This window comes from Egretta garzetta, unplaced genomic scaffold, assembly GCF_000687185.1.
Source record: "Egretta garzetta isolate BGI_Z169 unplaced genomic scaffold, ASM68718v1 scaffold123, whole genome shotgun sequence".
Lineage (NCBI taxonomy): Eukaryota > Metazoa > Chordata > Aves > Pelecaniformes > Ardeidae > Egretta > Egretta garzetta.
The window spans coordinates 955386-971096 of record NW_009259182.1 but is presented as its reverse complement, the minus strand read 5'-3'; the positions used below and the strand labels follow the sequence as shown (position 1 = coordinate 971096).

The following is a 15711-nucleotide window of genomic DNA, read 5'->3' as shown; positions in this document are numbered from 1 at the left end:
ATAGTGCAAACTGGCACAGCTCCATTAAATTCTATTGACTGATGCCAATCAGGAATAATCTATGATTATAGTACAAATCTATTTCATGGATGCAACTCTCTATTTAAGGTTTATAATGGCATTAAGGATTAACTTTTGACAGAAAGATGTAAAAAAGAATAAAAATGCTACAACTACAGCAAACTACAAACCGCCATGCCTACTTATCAAAATGTTGACCCAGGAAAACAGCCTAATGAAAATTTATAGCAAAGTCAGGTTTAAAAGAAATAAGAAGGTTTAACACCCTTGCACTTACACTGCCAAAAATGCATAGTTTACACCTGCAGCCCAATTCTGTGTCTGCATTTGTGTATAACATGAACAGTCAGACATCTCACTACTTGCACCAATGAGGTAACGGTAAGGTTCTGACCGTCAAATCTGTTTCTCCTTTTCCTCTGCAAAAAACCCCACCTTCTCCTGATAGTTACAATGGCTCTCGTACTACACACTTAACCAAGAGTTATCAGTTAACTTCTCCCCTCCAACAAATGTTTCCATGATTCAGAATAATAGAAAGGTCAGTTAACGTAGATTCACTGAAGGAGCTTGCGGATGGTAGAGGAACAGATCTTACAGACTGTGAAACAAAAACACTACAGAAAATCATCCGGTCTTCAGTGAAATTCAGATGCCAATATTAACACTAACAACACCCTTTCTCTACAGCATGCCAAAATAATCCCTGAACCCCGGGTATCGCCTGAATTCTGCAGCTCATGTCCATACGTTTTAATTGCTGAACTGAAAATAATTGAAGGATCTAGGAAAAAAAACAGATGCATGAAAGTATCATGTCAGCTAATAAAAAGTCATCAGAGAAGTATATGGGGGGAGAAGGGAGAATATGTATAAAAGTCAGCTTTAATAAATCCTCCAAGTTCTCAATACAGCGAATGGAGCAAAAGAGATACTCCAGCAAACAATTCAGAGAGGTTAACTTCAATTTCATGTTTTGAACCATCTGCTACAGCATCTCTCTCTCTCAGCTAGAATGAGCCTGAAGATATTTTTATTACAAGATCAAGATCAGCATTTCTGCAGAATGTGTTACCTGTCCACTGGTGTTAAAATCAGAATTTGTTCAAGTTTATATATACATTTCAAAATGTAACCCCATATGAAGATCTCTGCAGGACTTTAAACTACCAGCTGCCCTCTTAATTGAAAGTCTCCCTTACTCCAGATGCTGAAAGAAAAACAGAAGTGGAAAGGTAGAAATTTTCCACTTTCAAAGAAGGCAGAAAACTGGAATAAAAAAACCAGTTAATTTTTTAAGATAGAAATCCTCCTTAGGTTTTCAAACTATGGGGATTGGCATACTCCTCCTGTTTTGTTTTGCTTTTTATTTTAGGAGGATGATGATGATACTAACACAGAAGAAAGTATTTTATGTCTGTGTCACATTAATGAAGTAAACCTGACTTTAGAAACATAGTCTAAAAACTGAAGTTGCCCAGTGGCACATTCTGACTGATTAAAAAAATTGTGGCATTTGGTGACACATTTCTGTCAAGTCACTACTCATATTGAAAAACACCAACCAGGGCAGAAACAATTACACTAGAGAAAGACTGCTTATCAAAGTGTTATGTGAACTATAAAATAGAACATGCAGCTGTAAATAAAGGGCTTTCAACCCATCTTGATGATAGGGAAGAAAGGCTGAGGGACAGGAAATTTTTTAAGTGGGTTAAATAAAAACATTGTTTCTTTAATTACATAGTGCTTCCCCCACCCTAGTGAACATGCGGCATATAAAGTGTCAAAGTGATAGCACAGTTCTAGTTGGTTGGGTTTTCCCTGAAACATGAATCTGTGGTACACAGATTTATACAGTGTACAACTGCGTGGAATACAAACATTCTGTTCCTTTCCCACAAGCGGTGTAATTTATCCCAGGCCCCATTATCCTAACAGTGGCACTCTGAACTGTGCTTGAACTCCCAGCAGTGACTGCTCTCAACAACTTTCAGCAAATTCAATTTTAGTCAAGGAAAAAAACAAACCCCCAAACCAATCCCAAAAACCCCCATGAAGAGGAGGAAGAAAGCAAGTAATGGAAGACTCACTGCTTTTAAAATGCTGACGGCTTCTTTACTGAGCCAGACTGGATACAAGACATCATCATGAAGGATGGATTCAAAGAGATCATCTTCATTATCAGCTTCAAAGGGGGGTTGCCCAGCCATCATTTCGTACATGAGAACACCCAGAGCCCACCAGTCTACTGATGGGCCGTATTCTAACTCCTGGAGGATCTAGTATAGAAAAAGAGATTGGATTGAATAGAGAAGTTAGACAACACTCTCGGCTGTACATTTGCTGTTTCAACGTGATACACCCCTTGTTTCCCCCAGCGCCTGAGGAGGACTAAATCCCACACTGATTTCGGTAACAGCAGGCATGATTTCTTGCCCATGCAATTTGCACTAATGCAGCTAAGTGTCAATGCGTAGTTGTTCTCAGAAGTACTGACTGAGTTTATCAGTCCCCTGAGTAAAAGAGTATGCTTGTGAGCAAGAGAGCTGTATATCCTTCCAAACTGTTTAAAGCAGGTCACGCTATAGAGGAAAAAAGATCACATATACAAAACAGATTGGTGGAAAATGTGAAACATTTCCTTGTCTCTATCTTGAACAAAACAAACTGAACCAGCTTGTAATGCTGGAATCATCTGAGAGATTTATTCTAGTCCTTTAGGTAGGGCTGAAGGAAGCCAAAAGCATTTTTGTTCAAGTTCTTTTTACAGCATTAATACTCTGTACAATACATGGCTGTAGGACTCACTTTCATTGCCTCTGCTTTCAGAAAAACTGCCACAAGTTCAACCTTGTAGCAAATACCTTTAGTGGGGAGTAGCAGGTTAGCATGATGGAGTTTTCTTGTATTGTACTTGCTGTTACAGAACTAGTGTTGTACAAGGAACGAGTTTAATTCTTGGCTCCTCTCTGCTGAAAAGCAGCTTGTAGTTTGGTTGCAATGTTTCAGTGTGATAGGGGACAGGGGAAAGTAGAGTGGGTGACTGGTTAAGGTGAAGCTGACTGCCTTAAAATGAGTTGGAATGGCAACAACTCCACCATCTCCTTTAACAACACTAGGGTACAGTCAGAAGCCTCGTGGTGAACCACGTGAGCTTAGTGCTGTATTTGGGAATCATGGCCAATATAAAACCAAATTCAGTCTTAACATAAAAACGGACATGGGTTTGACATTTGAATGCAGAGGTCTGGATTCCAACTGGATTCTTAGTTGACTGGCTGTTACATTTTACAGACAATAACTGCACAAAATGAAACTCAGGGAGACCTGATTGCGGCCTTTCAGTACTTACAGGGAGCCTATAGGGAAAATCTTTTTAGTAGGGACAACTGTGACAGGACAAGGGGTAAAGGTTTTAAACTAAAACAGGGTAGATTTAGACTAGATATAAGGAAGAAATTCTTTACAATGAGGGTAGTGAAACACTGGAACGGGTTGCCCAGAGAGGTGGTGGAGGCCTCATCCCTGGAAACATTCAAGGCCAGGTTGGACAGGGCTCTGAGCAACCTGATCTAGTTAGCGGTGTCCCTGCTCACTGCAGGGGGGTTGGACTGGATGACCTCTAGGGGTCCCTTCCAACCCAAAACATTCTATGATTCTATGATACTCTTCAAAAGTGTACTTTTCAAGTGTTCTGGGCACTCTTTGGAACTCAAATATTGCTAAGGAAAAGGAAATTGAAACATACTACCATGATGCAAGAGGAATAGAAGCAGGAGATTAACTTCTGCAATTAAGATGACGAAAGAGAAGCCTGAGTTACTGACTTCAGTGACATCAGGATTTCATGTAAAAGTTCCTGGGATCTTATTATTGCTTTGTTTTCAGTAATAATTTTCAGAGAATTTGCCAAAGGATTCAGTTAGTATACTGAATCAGAAAAGAATTCATACAAAACGAAACCTGGCATCTATTTTCTTTTTCAAACTCAATAAAACACACATTTATATTATGATCGTTTCAAGACCATTCACACCTTATCAGTTGTGCTATCAAAGCTTGACAGCCACGAACACTAACAATATGGATTTCTAATTTATTTGCTCTAGCAAATAATAAACTAACATTTTTTTCCCTGTCGCAAATTTATGGTTGATGAAAGACAAACCAATGAAACTTTTACATTAAATCAGCACACTGAATCTTCAGTGGAAAGATGCACAGGTAACTAACTAAACCGAGCAGACAAAGTCTGCCTAGCAGGCTAACTGTACAATAGTGATTCTTTTAGGCAGTTGGAAATGTATGTCATAATATTAAAATTTAGCATATGTAAAATGAGCATGAGTCTCAGTCATTTCTTTTATCCAGTGAATGCCTTGAAATGACTTTGCATGTTGCCAACTGCAGCATCCACATGAAAGTTCCTACTTTTCTATGCAAGTCTGTACTTTCTACTCATTCGTATGATGAGAAGTACCACAAACATAGTACCTTTTACGTAAAAACAGAAAAAAATTATATTCCCACAAAGCCCCTAGGCAAAATGACACAAACATCCAGTCTCTTCAATATGAGCATCCTGTTCTAAGTCTCATGAAAAAATGTAAACATGTTTGTAACTAATAAAGACCAGTGCTGGCAATACTTACTTGCTTCTAGCACCTTAAAGGCTAGTTAAGTGTCTTCACAATGATGCTGAGTTAGAAATGAGTGTATGGAGAAGAATACGGTTAAGTTCAGGGAACAAATAACAGAAAAAACATTCTTTGGCACTCCTAGCAACATGCAATACTGCTTGTGAGGAGTAGAGTAACCAACTTCTGCAAGATTACCCTGGCACTCCTAGCAACATGCAATACTGCTTGTGACCAACTTCTGCAAGATTACCAAGGAAAACCTGCGGCATAGTCTAGTCTGCATCTGCGTGTAAAAAGTGTCTAAAATTACACATGTAACAGTCTGATGAATGATAATATCTGTATTCTTAGTGCAGTTCACAAAAATACCTCTGGAGCTATATAGTCAGGTGTGCCACAAAAGGTTGTGGTCGTCACTCCATTCAGAATCCCTTCTTTGCACATCCCAAAGTCAGCCAGTTTACAGTGGCCTTCTGCATCCAGAAGAATGTTGTCCAGTTTCAGGTCCCTGAAATAAAAAGACCCAAAATTAAATCAACCCTCAGATTTTGATCATGTGCTCTTGAATTTCATCATAAACTACAGAATATGACAAATAGATGGTTTCACAAAGACCACTGAGAAACTGTCCTTCACATGTGTGCATGAAAAGTTGGTAGCAGTCACCAAAATAGACCTGGTTAAAGGCAGTAAGGAAGCAGGCAATGACAAGCATTTTGCAAGACCAGGCCTTTGCTCTCTCTTTAGCTGCGTGAAAGCATAGCTGTATTCAAGAAAGAATCAGAAATGGTTGGAAAAGATCTCAGTCTTGTTTGCTACAAATCTATCATTCTGCCTACGTGAAATAGGTCAACAATGTCTAATGAAGCCATCCTCCATTTCTGCATTAGCATAAAGTAAGGAATACCATATTAGCCATACTCTATCATATGGGTTGAATTAATGGGTACTTTCAAACTTGGATTATTTTGAATTGGATTCTTAACATATACTAGCAATTCAAAGTTCAGATTGCAATGAGAGGGATAAAAAACAATCCTCTCATCTTTGGGAGCATTATTTTCTGCAGTTTAAACCTGCTTAAAAATAATCTCACAGGAGCATTTTGCATTCATTCTTGAACAACACATCTTAGCAGCTGTCTCTGATCACTTGTTGCATGAATGTCTTTGTGTCAAAAATACACAATTCTTCGGTTATTGAATTGGATGAGGTCAAAAACAGGTTGAGAAAGGAATATCCACCTTTCCTGTCTTGCCCTCTGCACATTTTCTAAATATACCATTGATGGTTATCGCATGTTCCAACATAATGGACGCTACGTACCATTTAACTTACCTGCCACTTGCCTTAGACTAAACTATAAAAGGATCTGGGAAGTCAATGCATGAAAGAACCCTTACTTGCATGAACAAAGCCCCACAATTAAAACATTTTATCACGTATAAATAATGAAACAAAGCTAAAGCAAAGGCAAAAACCCCCACTTATATTGCACGGACCATTTTATTTTTATACTTCTGTCTTAGGTACCTCTGCTGTGTATTAAAAATATACAGTAATAAATGAAGGCATTGTAGGTATGGATGCACACAGAGGTGAGAAACAAAAGTAGAACATGTGTCCCTAGGTGACTTTGTGTGGACACTTTCTGATCACAGCTTTTTCCGAGAAGAATTAAGAGAAATTTCCATAGCTGGAATTGATGAGAAAAAACTGTGTGTAGGCAAGTTCTAAACCAGCCAGAGGAATAAAATCCCATGTCAGCCTCCGTAAATAAATTTCACCCCAAAAGCCTATGAAAAGATACAGATTTTGTTGCAAAAATCCTTTATGCCAACAAATTGCACCTGAGTGAGGGATGAAAAGTCTTCACCTTACTCTGAGGATTTTTTTCAGAGAAATGTCTGCCTATCAGCCCCTAGACCTTGGAACCACCGGCACGCACTGTAACATGACGGAAGCATTCACACACATTAAATGATTAAACAACCTTTCCAAGGCTGCATTATGTTAAGAGTTTTTATGGACACGTCCAAGGCTACAGTACGCTGGGATTTCCCCAGAAATGTTCTTTTCTCCCTATCACTGTAATTTCAGTAGGTGGATTTCATTCTTTTTTTTGACACTTGTTCAAAATTTTCAAACACGCTGGCCCACGTATCTAACGTATTTCTCAAGCATGTACCCAGGACAGCATAAAAATCGGATATTGCTGGGACAAAGGGGACTTACTACTCAAGGTCTGCATAATCATTATACATGTGTGCAGTAAATCGGACACTTCTTGGAAGCACTGGATGACGTACTGCGCATGTAGAGATCGGATGGTGCTGTGTACATGTTACAAAGTGGTTTGTGCATGTGCAAGAAGTCTAACATGGCAAAACAAAGTCAGATTTACCTCACTAACAATAAATCCACTGTCTCCCACATAAACTATCTTTATCAGATATGGTTTATGTAGGGAAGTATATACTGGCTGTAGAAAAGTTCATTGCAACCAATACGCCCTACACCAGACTTTGCTATCTCCAGATCAGTTATGCTGCTCTTGTAGGTCCTCAGCTGGTCACCCACGTAAGGCCCCTTAGAGCATACCACATATTTCATCATTCCTCAAGGCCATCCTTTTTATGAGTTCCTAAACAACCCAAGATCCAGCTGGTTACAACATAATCCCCTACAACTATCCATTTAACCCCTCAAATAACCACCTCTTCCTATCCCTGGAAAGTGATTTGCAAGAATTGTCCAATATCATGCAAGGGCAAACAGATATCAACAGCTCTGTGACCTGCAAAGAAGTCAAATAAACAAAATAAAGCTCCCCGTTCCAAAAATCACGTGCCCTCCCCAAACTGCTCATTCAGTGAGTGCTACAATCAAAAGACCTGCATTAAGACAAGACTGTAACATCATCAAGTAGAACGTGATCAAGTACAAGAATAGGATAAGGCTTTTGCAGATGGGAGGAGGAAAAAAGCTTGTAGCTGTAGCTTTTAACCTTCCAAATGCAGTGTTATCTTGGATGTTCCTAAGCTAAGGAAGAATAAAAGCTGTATTTCAAAAAGTCAAGATGTTCAGATAAAGAAATCAAAGTATAAATATATTTGATGTAATCTGGGAACCACTTCCAGCCACCATCATAACAGGCTGTTAGGAAGAAGGTCAAAATACAAATAATTATGATAAGAACTGATGAAATTCAAGAGGCTGCTCAGAAAACCGGATCCACCTTAATTCGCAGTGATAAGTGATCATCAGAAGACTCTTACATGTTATCTTAACTCTGATCCCAGAAGCAGGACTTCCCAGTGCAAGCAGGTGATGCACTGGAGCTGTTAGGACCTAAAATTGTTTAAGTTTCATTTAACACCACCCATATGCTAGCTATGGAATTGAACGGAGATACAGTGGGTAACTCAAGAAACTCCTAAGCTGAGAGAAATCAACAGTAATAAAACACTAACGGCAAGCACCATGTAATGAAGGACAGGATACTCACCATTGTCTTTATTTCCTTACAGATTTGTATAGACACAGAAACTAGCAATAAAAGATTAACTTGATGGTGGAAAAAGAGAATGAACAAACTGAGCAAAGAGAAAAACAGGAAGAGTCTAAATATTAAATTCTGACTACTTGTAAAGACCAACAGTGAAATTTTAAGCCTACCTGTAAAAGCACAAGTCAATATAACTTTCTTACCATTTACGAAACTATAATCCTGCTTGACAGAAGAAAAACATCTGGGACCCCTTCATCAAGCCAAAACTTAGGAGTGAAGTCTATAAGCCTCTTCAAATCCCTATTGGAGGCACTGAGGACATCAGCTTAATTACTCACACAATAATGGAATTTAATACCAGTAGATTTTTATTATCACAAATACAAAGTGCACCAAAGTTTCAAAAGAAATTTGGAAGAGGCTAAAACAACAGCAGCATGACTCCCATTAAAGTACAGATGGGAGGTTAAAAGGTAAGCTGGGAGTCTGCCAAAGTGCCAAATTCATAGCTAGCCCACAAGATTATCATAGTCCATAAAAGTGCTTGAACTGACAACCATTCAAAACGATTCTGTCAAACTACAGTTGCCAGAGTAAAAAAAAATAAAACAACAAAAAGACCAAGGAAAAAATGCCACCACCACCCCAAATTATGCAACTTTGGGAAAAGGAATCTTAGTTGACTAAATAGATGTAAGAGAAGAGGTAACATGCTATTCAACACCTCACAGGAAAAAACCTGAACCAAAACAGCCAGAGATGAGGAAACAAATGAAAAAGTAACAGAAGAAGAGCTGTCAAGGAAGCCTGTCTTCCCAGAACAGCAGTCTCACTGAAAAAAAAAAAACCCTTTAGGTTTTAGTTTAAGACTTCTATCTCCCCAGAACTGTTCTAAGAAACAGCCAGCTCTCCTACATCTCAAAAAGTAAACAGCTATCAGTCTCTGGAATGTAAATTAATTGTCTGTACAGAACAAACCATTCTGTCTTTTATTCGGTTCCTAGTACTAGTGCCCGTTGTCCATCTCTAAAGCAGAGCATACCAAATCATAGAGTGTCGGATAGCTCAGTGACAAAGGTCTATTAAATTCTTCTTTTTCTCATTTTGCATTCTCTTTGTAGGAAGTAAGAAAGTCATCTGTGTCTGACAAAATGAGTTCCTACAACCCGAGTAATTACATGCAACTGCAAACAACCTAACCAGTTAAGCCAAAAAAATGCCCAGATTGCTTGAAAAAGCTACATTAAGCTATTTCTCTCCTTTGTTTGTTTGCCAAGATACTTTGCACAGTCAGTTCAGTTGACTCGAGCAGTCAATTGCTTTTTTTTTTTTTATCTTTTTTTTTTCTTTCTCAGAAAGCATTAAACAGAAATTTAAGCCTTGGTTTCTGTTTCTGGATACATGCCAGCATTGCAGTCACCTCAGAAGCCAGAATGATTGGCAGGATTTCAAGAAATAATCAGGATTATAACAGTAAGGTTTATGCAAGTTGGAACAGAAGAGCATGTGGACTGCAGGTAACCTGCGAGAAAACTTCCATAACACTCATTCCTTCCTCCCCACACCAGTGCCATGAGACACTGACTGCCCTGGCTTCCCACAGATGCTCAGTGGATAGGGGTTTCACAGGACTGGGTTCTTAAAGTCTGGCTCCCAAGAGCAGCCAGGGCAATAACCGCCTTGTGTGCATGGCCCTGTGTCACACTTGTCATTTAGACAACAGATAATTTCTTGTTGAAAGTAAGGCAATTAAACAGTCAAGATGGGTTTTCACCAGTAAAATAAGAAAGGCTGCCAAACATGACTAACAGTAGCCTTTGAACACAGTAAACATTAGTGACTAAATAAATCCATATTTGAAGAACAAGATCAAGTAGCTGAGAAACATGATCACAAGCTGCTTTAAGCAATCACTTTACAATGAAATATCTCCACAGCATCTGCTTCTACTCTAACTGTTGAACAAGCAACAAAACTATGAAACATATACATTTCACAGTGTAGGTCAGAATGAAGCATACTAATTATTACCCACAATTAATGATATTGGAAGCAAGAATATTTTTATAGGGTGAAGGTTCAGTGAAGGACTGTACCTTACTAAACATCTGTAGAATATCAAAGAGGAAAGATCCAAAAGCAACACAAGCCTTAAGTACTACTGAACAATCATTTTTTCTGGTGATTTTCAACCGCAAAACCCTTTCAGCAGAGTATTTGAAACCACTGCCATTGTTCCCCTGCATGGGAAAATCGTGTCCTCTCTGCAGGCTTTAAATAGACAAGCTGTTCCCAGAAGAAACCACAGAAGGTAAAAGGAAAATTTCCCCCAACAACATGGAAAACCATCAGAACCATTCTCTAGTTACTAAAGTTATTGAAATTCCTAACTGAAGGCAATATGCTCATTATATCAATTAGCAATTTCAATGAGTAAGATGAATTTTTTTTTCTTCTATTTAATTAAGGCAAGGCTTCTACATTCCTAGAATTACTTTTTAACTTACTCAGTGGTATCCAAATTGCTTCTGACAAAAAAATACCCACCTGCAACAACAGGTCTCTCCTATGCCCAGCACACATTTACTCTTTGCTATAATCTTAGTTAACGTTGCATTTTCAACATAAATTTCAATCGCAAGCAGTACATATCACAGAACTTGGATCATTTGTACCATACCATCTGAAATGGCATGTTCTGGAAGACTGATAAATTCACCAAAATCTTTGTCTCAGTTTTTTAAACACATTGGTGTCCTCACAATACTGGTAACTAATGTACTAGGTTACAATCTAAGCAAGATGGAGTTATATATGGAACTGGTCAGAAACCAAAAAGAAACTTCAACAACTTTAATGTTCTGATGTTAGCTTCTTTAGTGATTAGCTCTCACCAACTTAATCTCAGTATCCATACATAAAGTATGGACAGATATATTAGGACTGTACTTCACCAGCAGATTTTTTTGTTGCTCTAAGTATTTTAGTCACAACACATAAGCAAGGCTTCCCCCCCCACCCCACCGCACCAGGTCAGAGACAAATGGGAAAATCCAAACCATAACTTATAAGAAAATTCAAACTAATAATATCATTTTTTCCCATTTGAAAAACTGTATGGGAAAGAAGGAGCCCATGCTTTCTGATGTTACTGAGCATAAACATGCAATAACAGCAGCGTCATTGGATGTCAGGTTCTACCAGTTGATGTGACTTCTCTTATCCATGGAGTAAGAAATAGGACACACATTGGACTGTTCACACTTATGAGGGGACTCATGATAGTAGGGCAGTTTTTGTTAGCAGGGAGGGAGTAGGGAGAACCTTGAGTAAGACTAATGGTGAGAAAAAGATGGTTCTGCTGCTTTTGTTGTTGTGGGAGATCTCAGGAAGTTTTGCCTGTGTTTATTTGAAAGTCTTAGAATTTCTCTGCTTTGCTTTTATGTTGACCCATTAAGTAATTACTGTATTTATGATACAAATTTTCTTTGTCACTGTTACATTACTTGATGTTATCAAAGAATGAAGTCATTGTCTGTCACAAAAACTATAGCAGAGCCGTACTCAGCAATATACAGAAAAACCCCCTGCAGAGATTTGAAAACTGCTACTTTTCAGCAGTGCCAAGATTGGAATAAAGTGAATCCTCCTTACACTGACGTGTATCGGTATGTATAATGGCTAGGGGCAGATAAATTAAGAGCACAGACTTGGTTTCAAATAAAGTCAGAGATACTATAGCCACTTTTCATTGAAGAAAACAGCAATAGTTCAGATAGCAGGGTAAACATTAATGGGAAATGCCGACTTTTAATGTGACCATAGTGACACCCTCTATCAGGCGTGTTTACTTTTAAACCACGCATGTTTACTTTCCCTATATAACACAACGTCCATCACCCTGCCATTTGCACAAATATCTTGGGGGGTGGCAGAGATGGGAGGAGGGATGTAGCAAAAGGCAGTTTGCTATCTACCCTCCAAGGACATCAGAGGGAGACAAACACACGATTGCTATCCGTGGCTCTGTAAATCCTAGTTGTTACAAGGCAAAAGTTTGGCTTGCACAATGTATAACATCACCTGCTCCAGCAATGTCTACCATCGAGAAAACTTTCAGGTTGGCGAGGTCCTGAGTTGGAAAAGAAGGCCGTGTGTTATTCACACAGCCCTAGCTATTTACCGATGTCTTAATGATGTGTTGAACCAAGGTTTAATATTAATTTCCAGTAGCTTAAGGAAACCAATGACTATTCTGGTAACATAAAAACATTTTTCTATAAAATAATTTCTATATTCATCTTTTTAACAACTTTGACCATAACTTTATTACAATTGTCGGTAGCAGCTTAGGACATTACAGTGCCTGATCTGCTTATCTTACTATGCTGAGTTTCCTTAAAATAATGTGCAGGCAAATAAATATATCGTACTTAACAGCTTTCCTTTGTGTGGCTTTTCCTTTCTTATTATTTCCACATTTTCATTTGTGAACATAAGTGAAATATGTACAAGTTTAAACATGCATTATGTAAAACACTCTCAAAAATTGGCTAAGCACAGAGGGGAGCGGTCTCTATTTCTTTTTCAAGAGAGGGCTGCCTTTTACATTCACATCACACTGTTTTCTAAACCTCATCCTTCCATGACCCCTACCTGGGAACGCAACAATTTTTCCGTGAGCCTGAGGCAGGAATGGGATGTAGCGCTACAGCTGTGCCTCTTGACTTAGCCGACTGCCGAAGCCCTGATTTAAACAGGTTTTGGGTTGGATCCCAGTAGCAGCTTTGCCTTCCCATGGCCCGCAGGCCTGTAATGTTTGTCCCAAGTAAGGACTGTCACAAATTGAGCTGGCTTCATATTAGGCCTGTTTTATAGGACAAACAATGTGCCTCAGAAACTTGCAGCTGAACTAGATAGCAAATGATTTCTCATTTTGTAAGGCTTCTTGAGATTTTACAAGCCATTTGTGTTTCACACTGGGTGAAAACACAGACTGTTCAAAGCTTTTTGTGAAGGTAGGGTGCGAACAGCCGATGGCCTGGTGGTCAGGGCAGTGACTGGCTCTGAACTGAGGCCAAGCTGCCTGCTCGTCCTGGTCCCCCACCACCCCTGTGAGTGCCCTGAGGTTAAGGCTACGGGCTTTTCTCTCAGGTATTTCTTCTTTCTTTCTCACTGTCTCAATTTTCTAACTTTGTTCCCTTGAAAAATTTAGCTGAAAAATTCCTAACTGGCTATGCATATTCAGGCTGGGAATGACAGGGTGAAATCTGTACTACCACTAATGATATTTACTGCTTCAGGCTCTGCTACAAAGCCCACATGCTAAGTCATTGCTAAATATGTAACGTGATAAACCCTGTCCTCATTGACACCTCTGTGATCCCACTGAAGACAACAGACGTCTCCGGGCTTAGCCAAGGACTGACTCAAGCTGTGGTATTCTACTTGGTGAGGTTCAATGCTTCTTGCTCTTATTTTTATATCTTAAACAACATAAAAAAAGATTGCGTATTACAACAATAGGTTAGGTGGACCGCAAACTAAAAGTGCCTGCTATGTATGTCTATAATCCTTTTAAACAAAACAATATTGAATCGTTATTTGATAAAACCACTTGATGACAGACAGTGAAAGGATGGCGTGAAGCTCGAAAAGCTTGTCAGATCAAGTTTCGAAAACTCAATTCTGAAAAAATGTTTCCAGAACCTTGGAAAGCAAATTTATCAGCAGACACACTAATTAAGTTTGGATCTGTTCAAAAGTTTTTATCTGAAAACCAAAAGCAACGTTTTTTTCTTCTCAGTCATCTTAGTAGGTGGGATGACAAAGTCACTATCATTTAAAGAACAACAGAACAGAAATTGTGCAAACACAAAGAAAAGAGTACTTGGGTTTCAGGCATACAGTTTCGGTGGCTAACTAAAAGGACTGAAATTCTTTCTTCTCTTCCCTAGTTTTGAACGAAGATTTCTTACATAGAATAGAAAAAACATACAGCCAACAAATGCATGTCTATCCAGGTAGCATCTTGCTTTTGTGTAGCAGCTTGCATTCAGCGATCTCCGCAATAAAGCCTTGTAACTCTTAATAACCCATGACAAAGATATATTACTGCCTTATACAGATAATAGGAAAGTCAAAATAAATGGATCAATGTAATTGACCACAATTCCATCCATTTTTTAAATTTATCTTAAATACGAAAGTAACTAGAGCTCTGAAGCAATTTGTGCTGGTTTTATGGTAATTTTCTTTCCTGTATTTTCCAGGACTCTGACCCAGATTTATCCCACCCAACATGAGGGTTTAATTGAGGTACCATGGTTTGCCCCAGGCTGCTGCCATGGCCATCTCCACAGGTACCTCCAAACAGATGACTCACGGAACACATGGGCTGCACAGCTCCCTAAAGAAGCCTACCCTTCTCCACTAACTGTAAATGCACTTCAGGGCAAGCAGGATCCTGACTTGGAAGCTTCAGTTGCATTCCTAAAGTTAGATGAGATGAATCTGAGCCTTTGTGTATACTCAGTATAAGCTGCTTCATGGCTTCTTGTCTTCCAGATAGAGATTTCATTCAAATTAGTTGTAAAACTCCCATTTTTGTAGAAGAAAGCCAAACAAAAGCAGATTTTTAAAAAAGACATTCGTTTGTTTTGTTACTCATGGTGGAATTGCCACACACACACACACACACAGAGACACACACACACACAGTTTTCTAAGCTTTGAAGTTATGTCCTGTAATAATTCTTATTTTTTCTCACTTATGTCACATGGCACTCTTCTGACTACAAAAACTCCCAGCATGTATATCCATCAAAAAGCCAGACATTTAATTGCTCTACTTGGACACACAAAATAAAGGCCTCCAAAGCATTATTATTCTACATTGTTTCAGGCATATAGAAAGAGCATTCTAAAAAAAATGAAAACAACAGAAGAAAAGCTGCTACTGTAATCAGCCATGATTGAAGGCATTTCCTGTATTTTGCTATCAAACCAGTTGTTTTTTCCATTACATACTAAGTGAACTTTAGTAAGGTCAAGACACCAGAGAAAAACAGGATCAGAATATCTTTAATCAACTGAAGTTGACTACTTTAGTCTCTCTCTTTCAGATTTAGTTCTGGATTTCATCCCATGTCTCCAATTTTCTTCCTTAAATCATATATGCATAAACCAGGTCATTCTGAATTTATGATTTAGATAGTTGTTTTCAATAGCATTTAACTTGTTAGCCTTACATTTCCCCTAGCCTAAAGGTCAATCAACCTCATGCTGCGTAACAATACCAATATTATTTTAGCGTAAGTCCAACAGGGGAGACGGGTTTTCATTCATAATCGCAACACTGGGCCAAAAACTTCCCTCAGTTGGAAGTGTATCGTTTCCATCATGCTGCCTGTTAAGATCAAGAGTAAGTTTTGAAATGACTATTAAACAAAAGTCAAAGCTACAACAGCATAGGTTAATTTGACCCAATCCTGTACGCTGCCATCCTGCTGTCACACTGACTAGAGGCTGTGTTAA

General features: G+C 38.7%; 1 protein-coding gene across 1 annotated transcript in view; it reads right to left on the bottom strand.

Moving 5' to 3' along the window:
* Positions 1–15711, bottom strand: part of PRKCE (protein kinase C epsilon) — a 296989-nt gene that overhangs the window by 24733 nt on the left and 256545 nt on the right. Inside the window, exons 12-13 of the mRNA XM_009635670.2 lie at positions 5034–5172; positions 2115–2303 (exon numbers count right to left, since the gene is read on the bottom strand). Coding sequence (XP_009633965.1) covers positions 2115–2303; positions 5034–5172 — 328 coding nt within the window. The remainder of the gene's footprint in view (positions 1–2114; positions 2304–5033; positions 5173–15711) is intronic.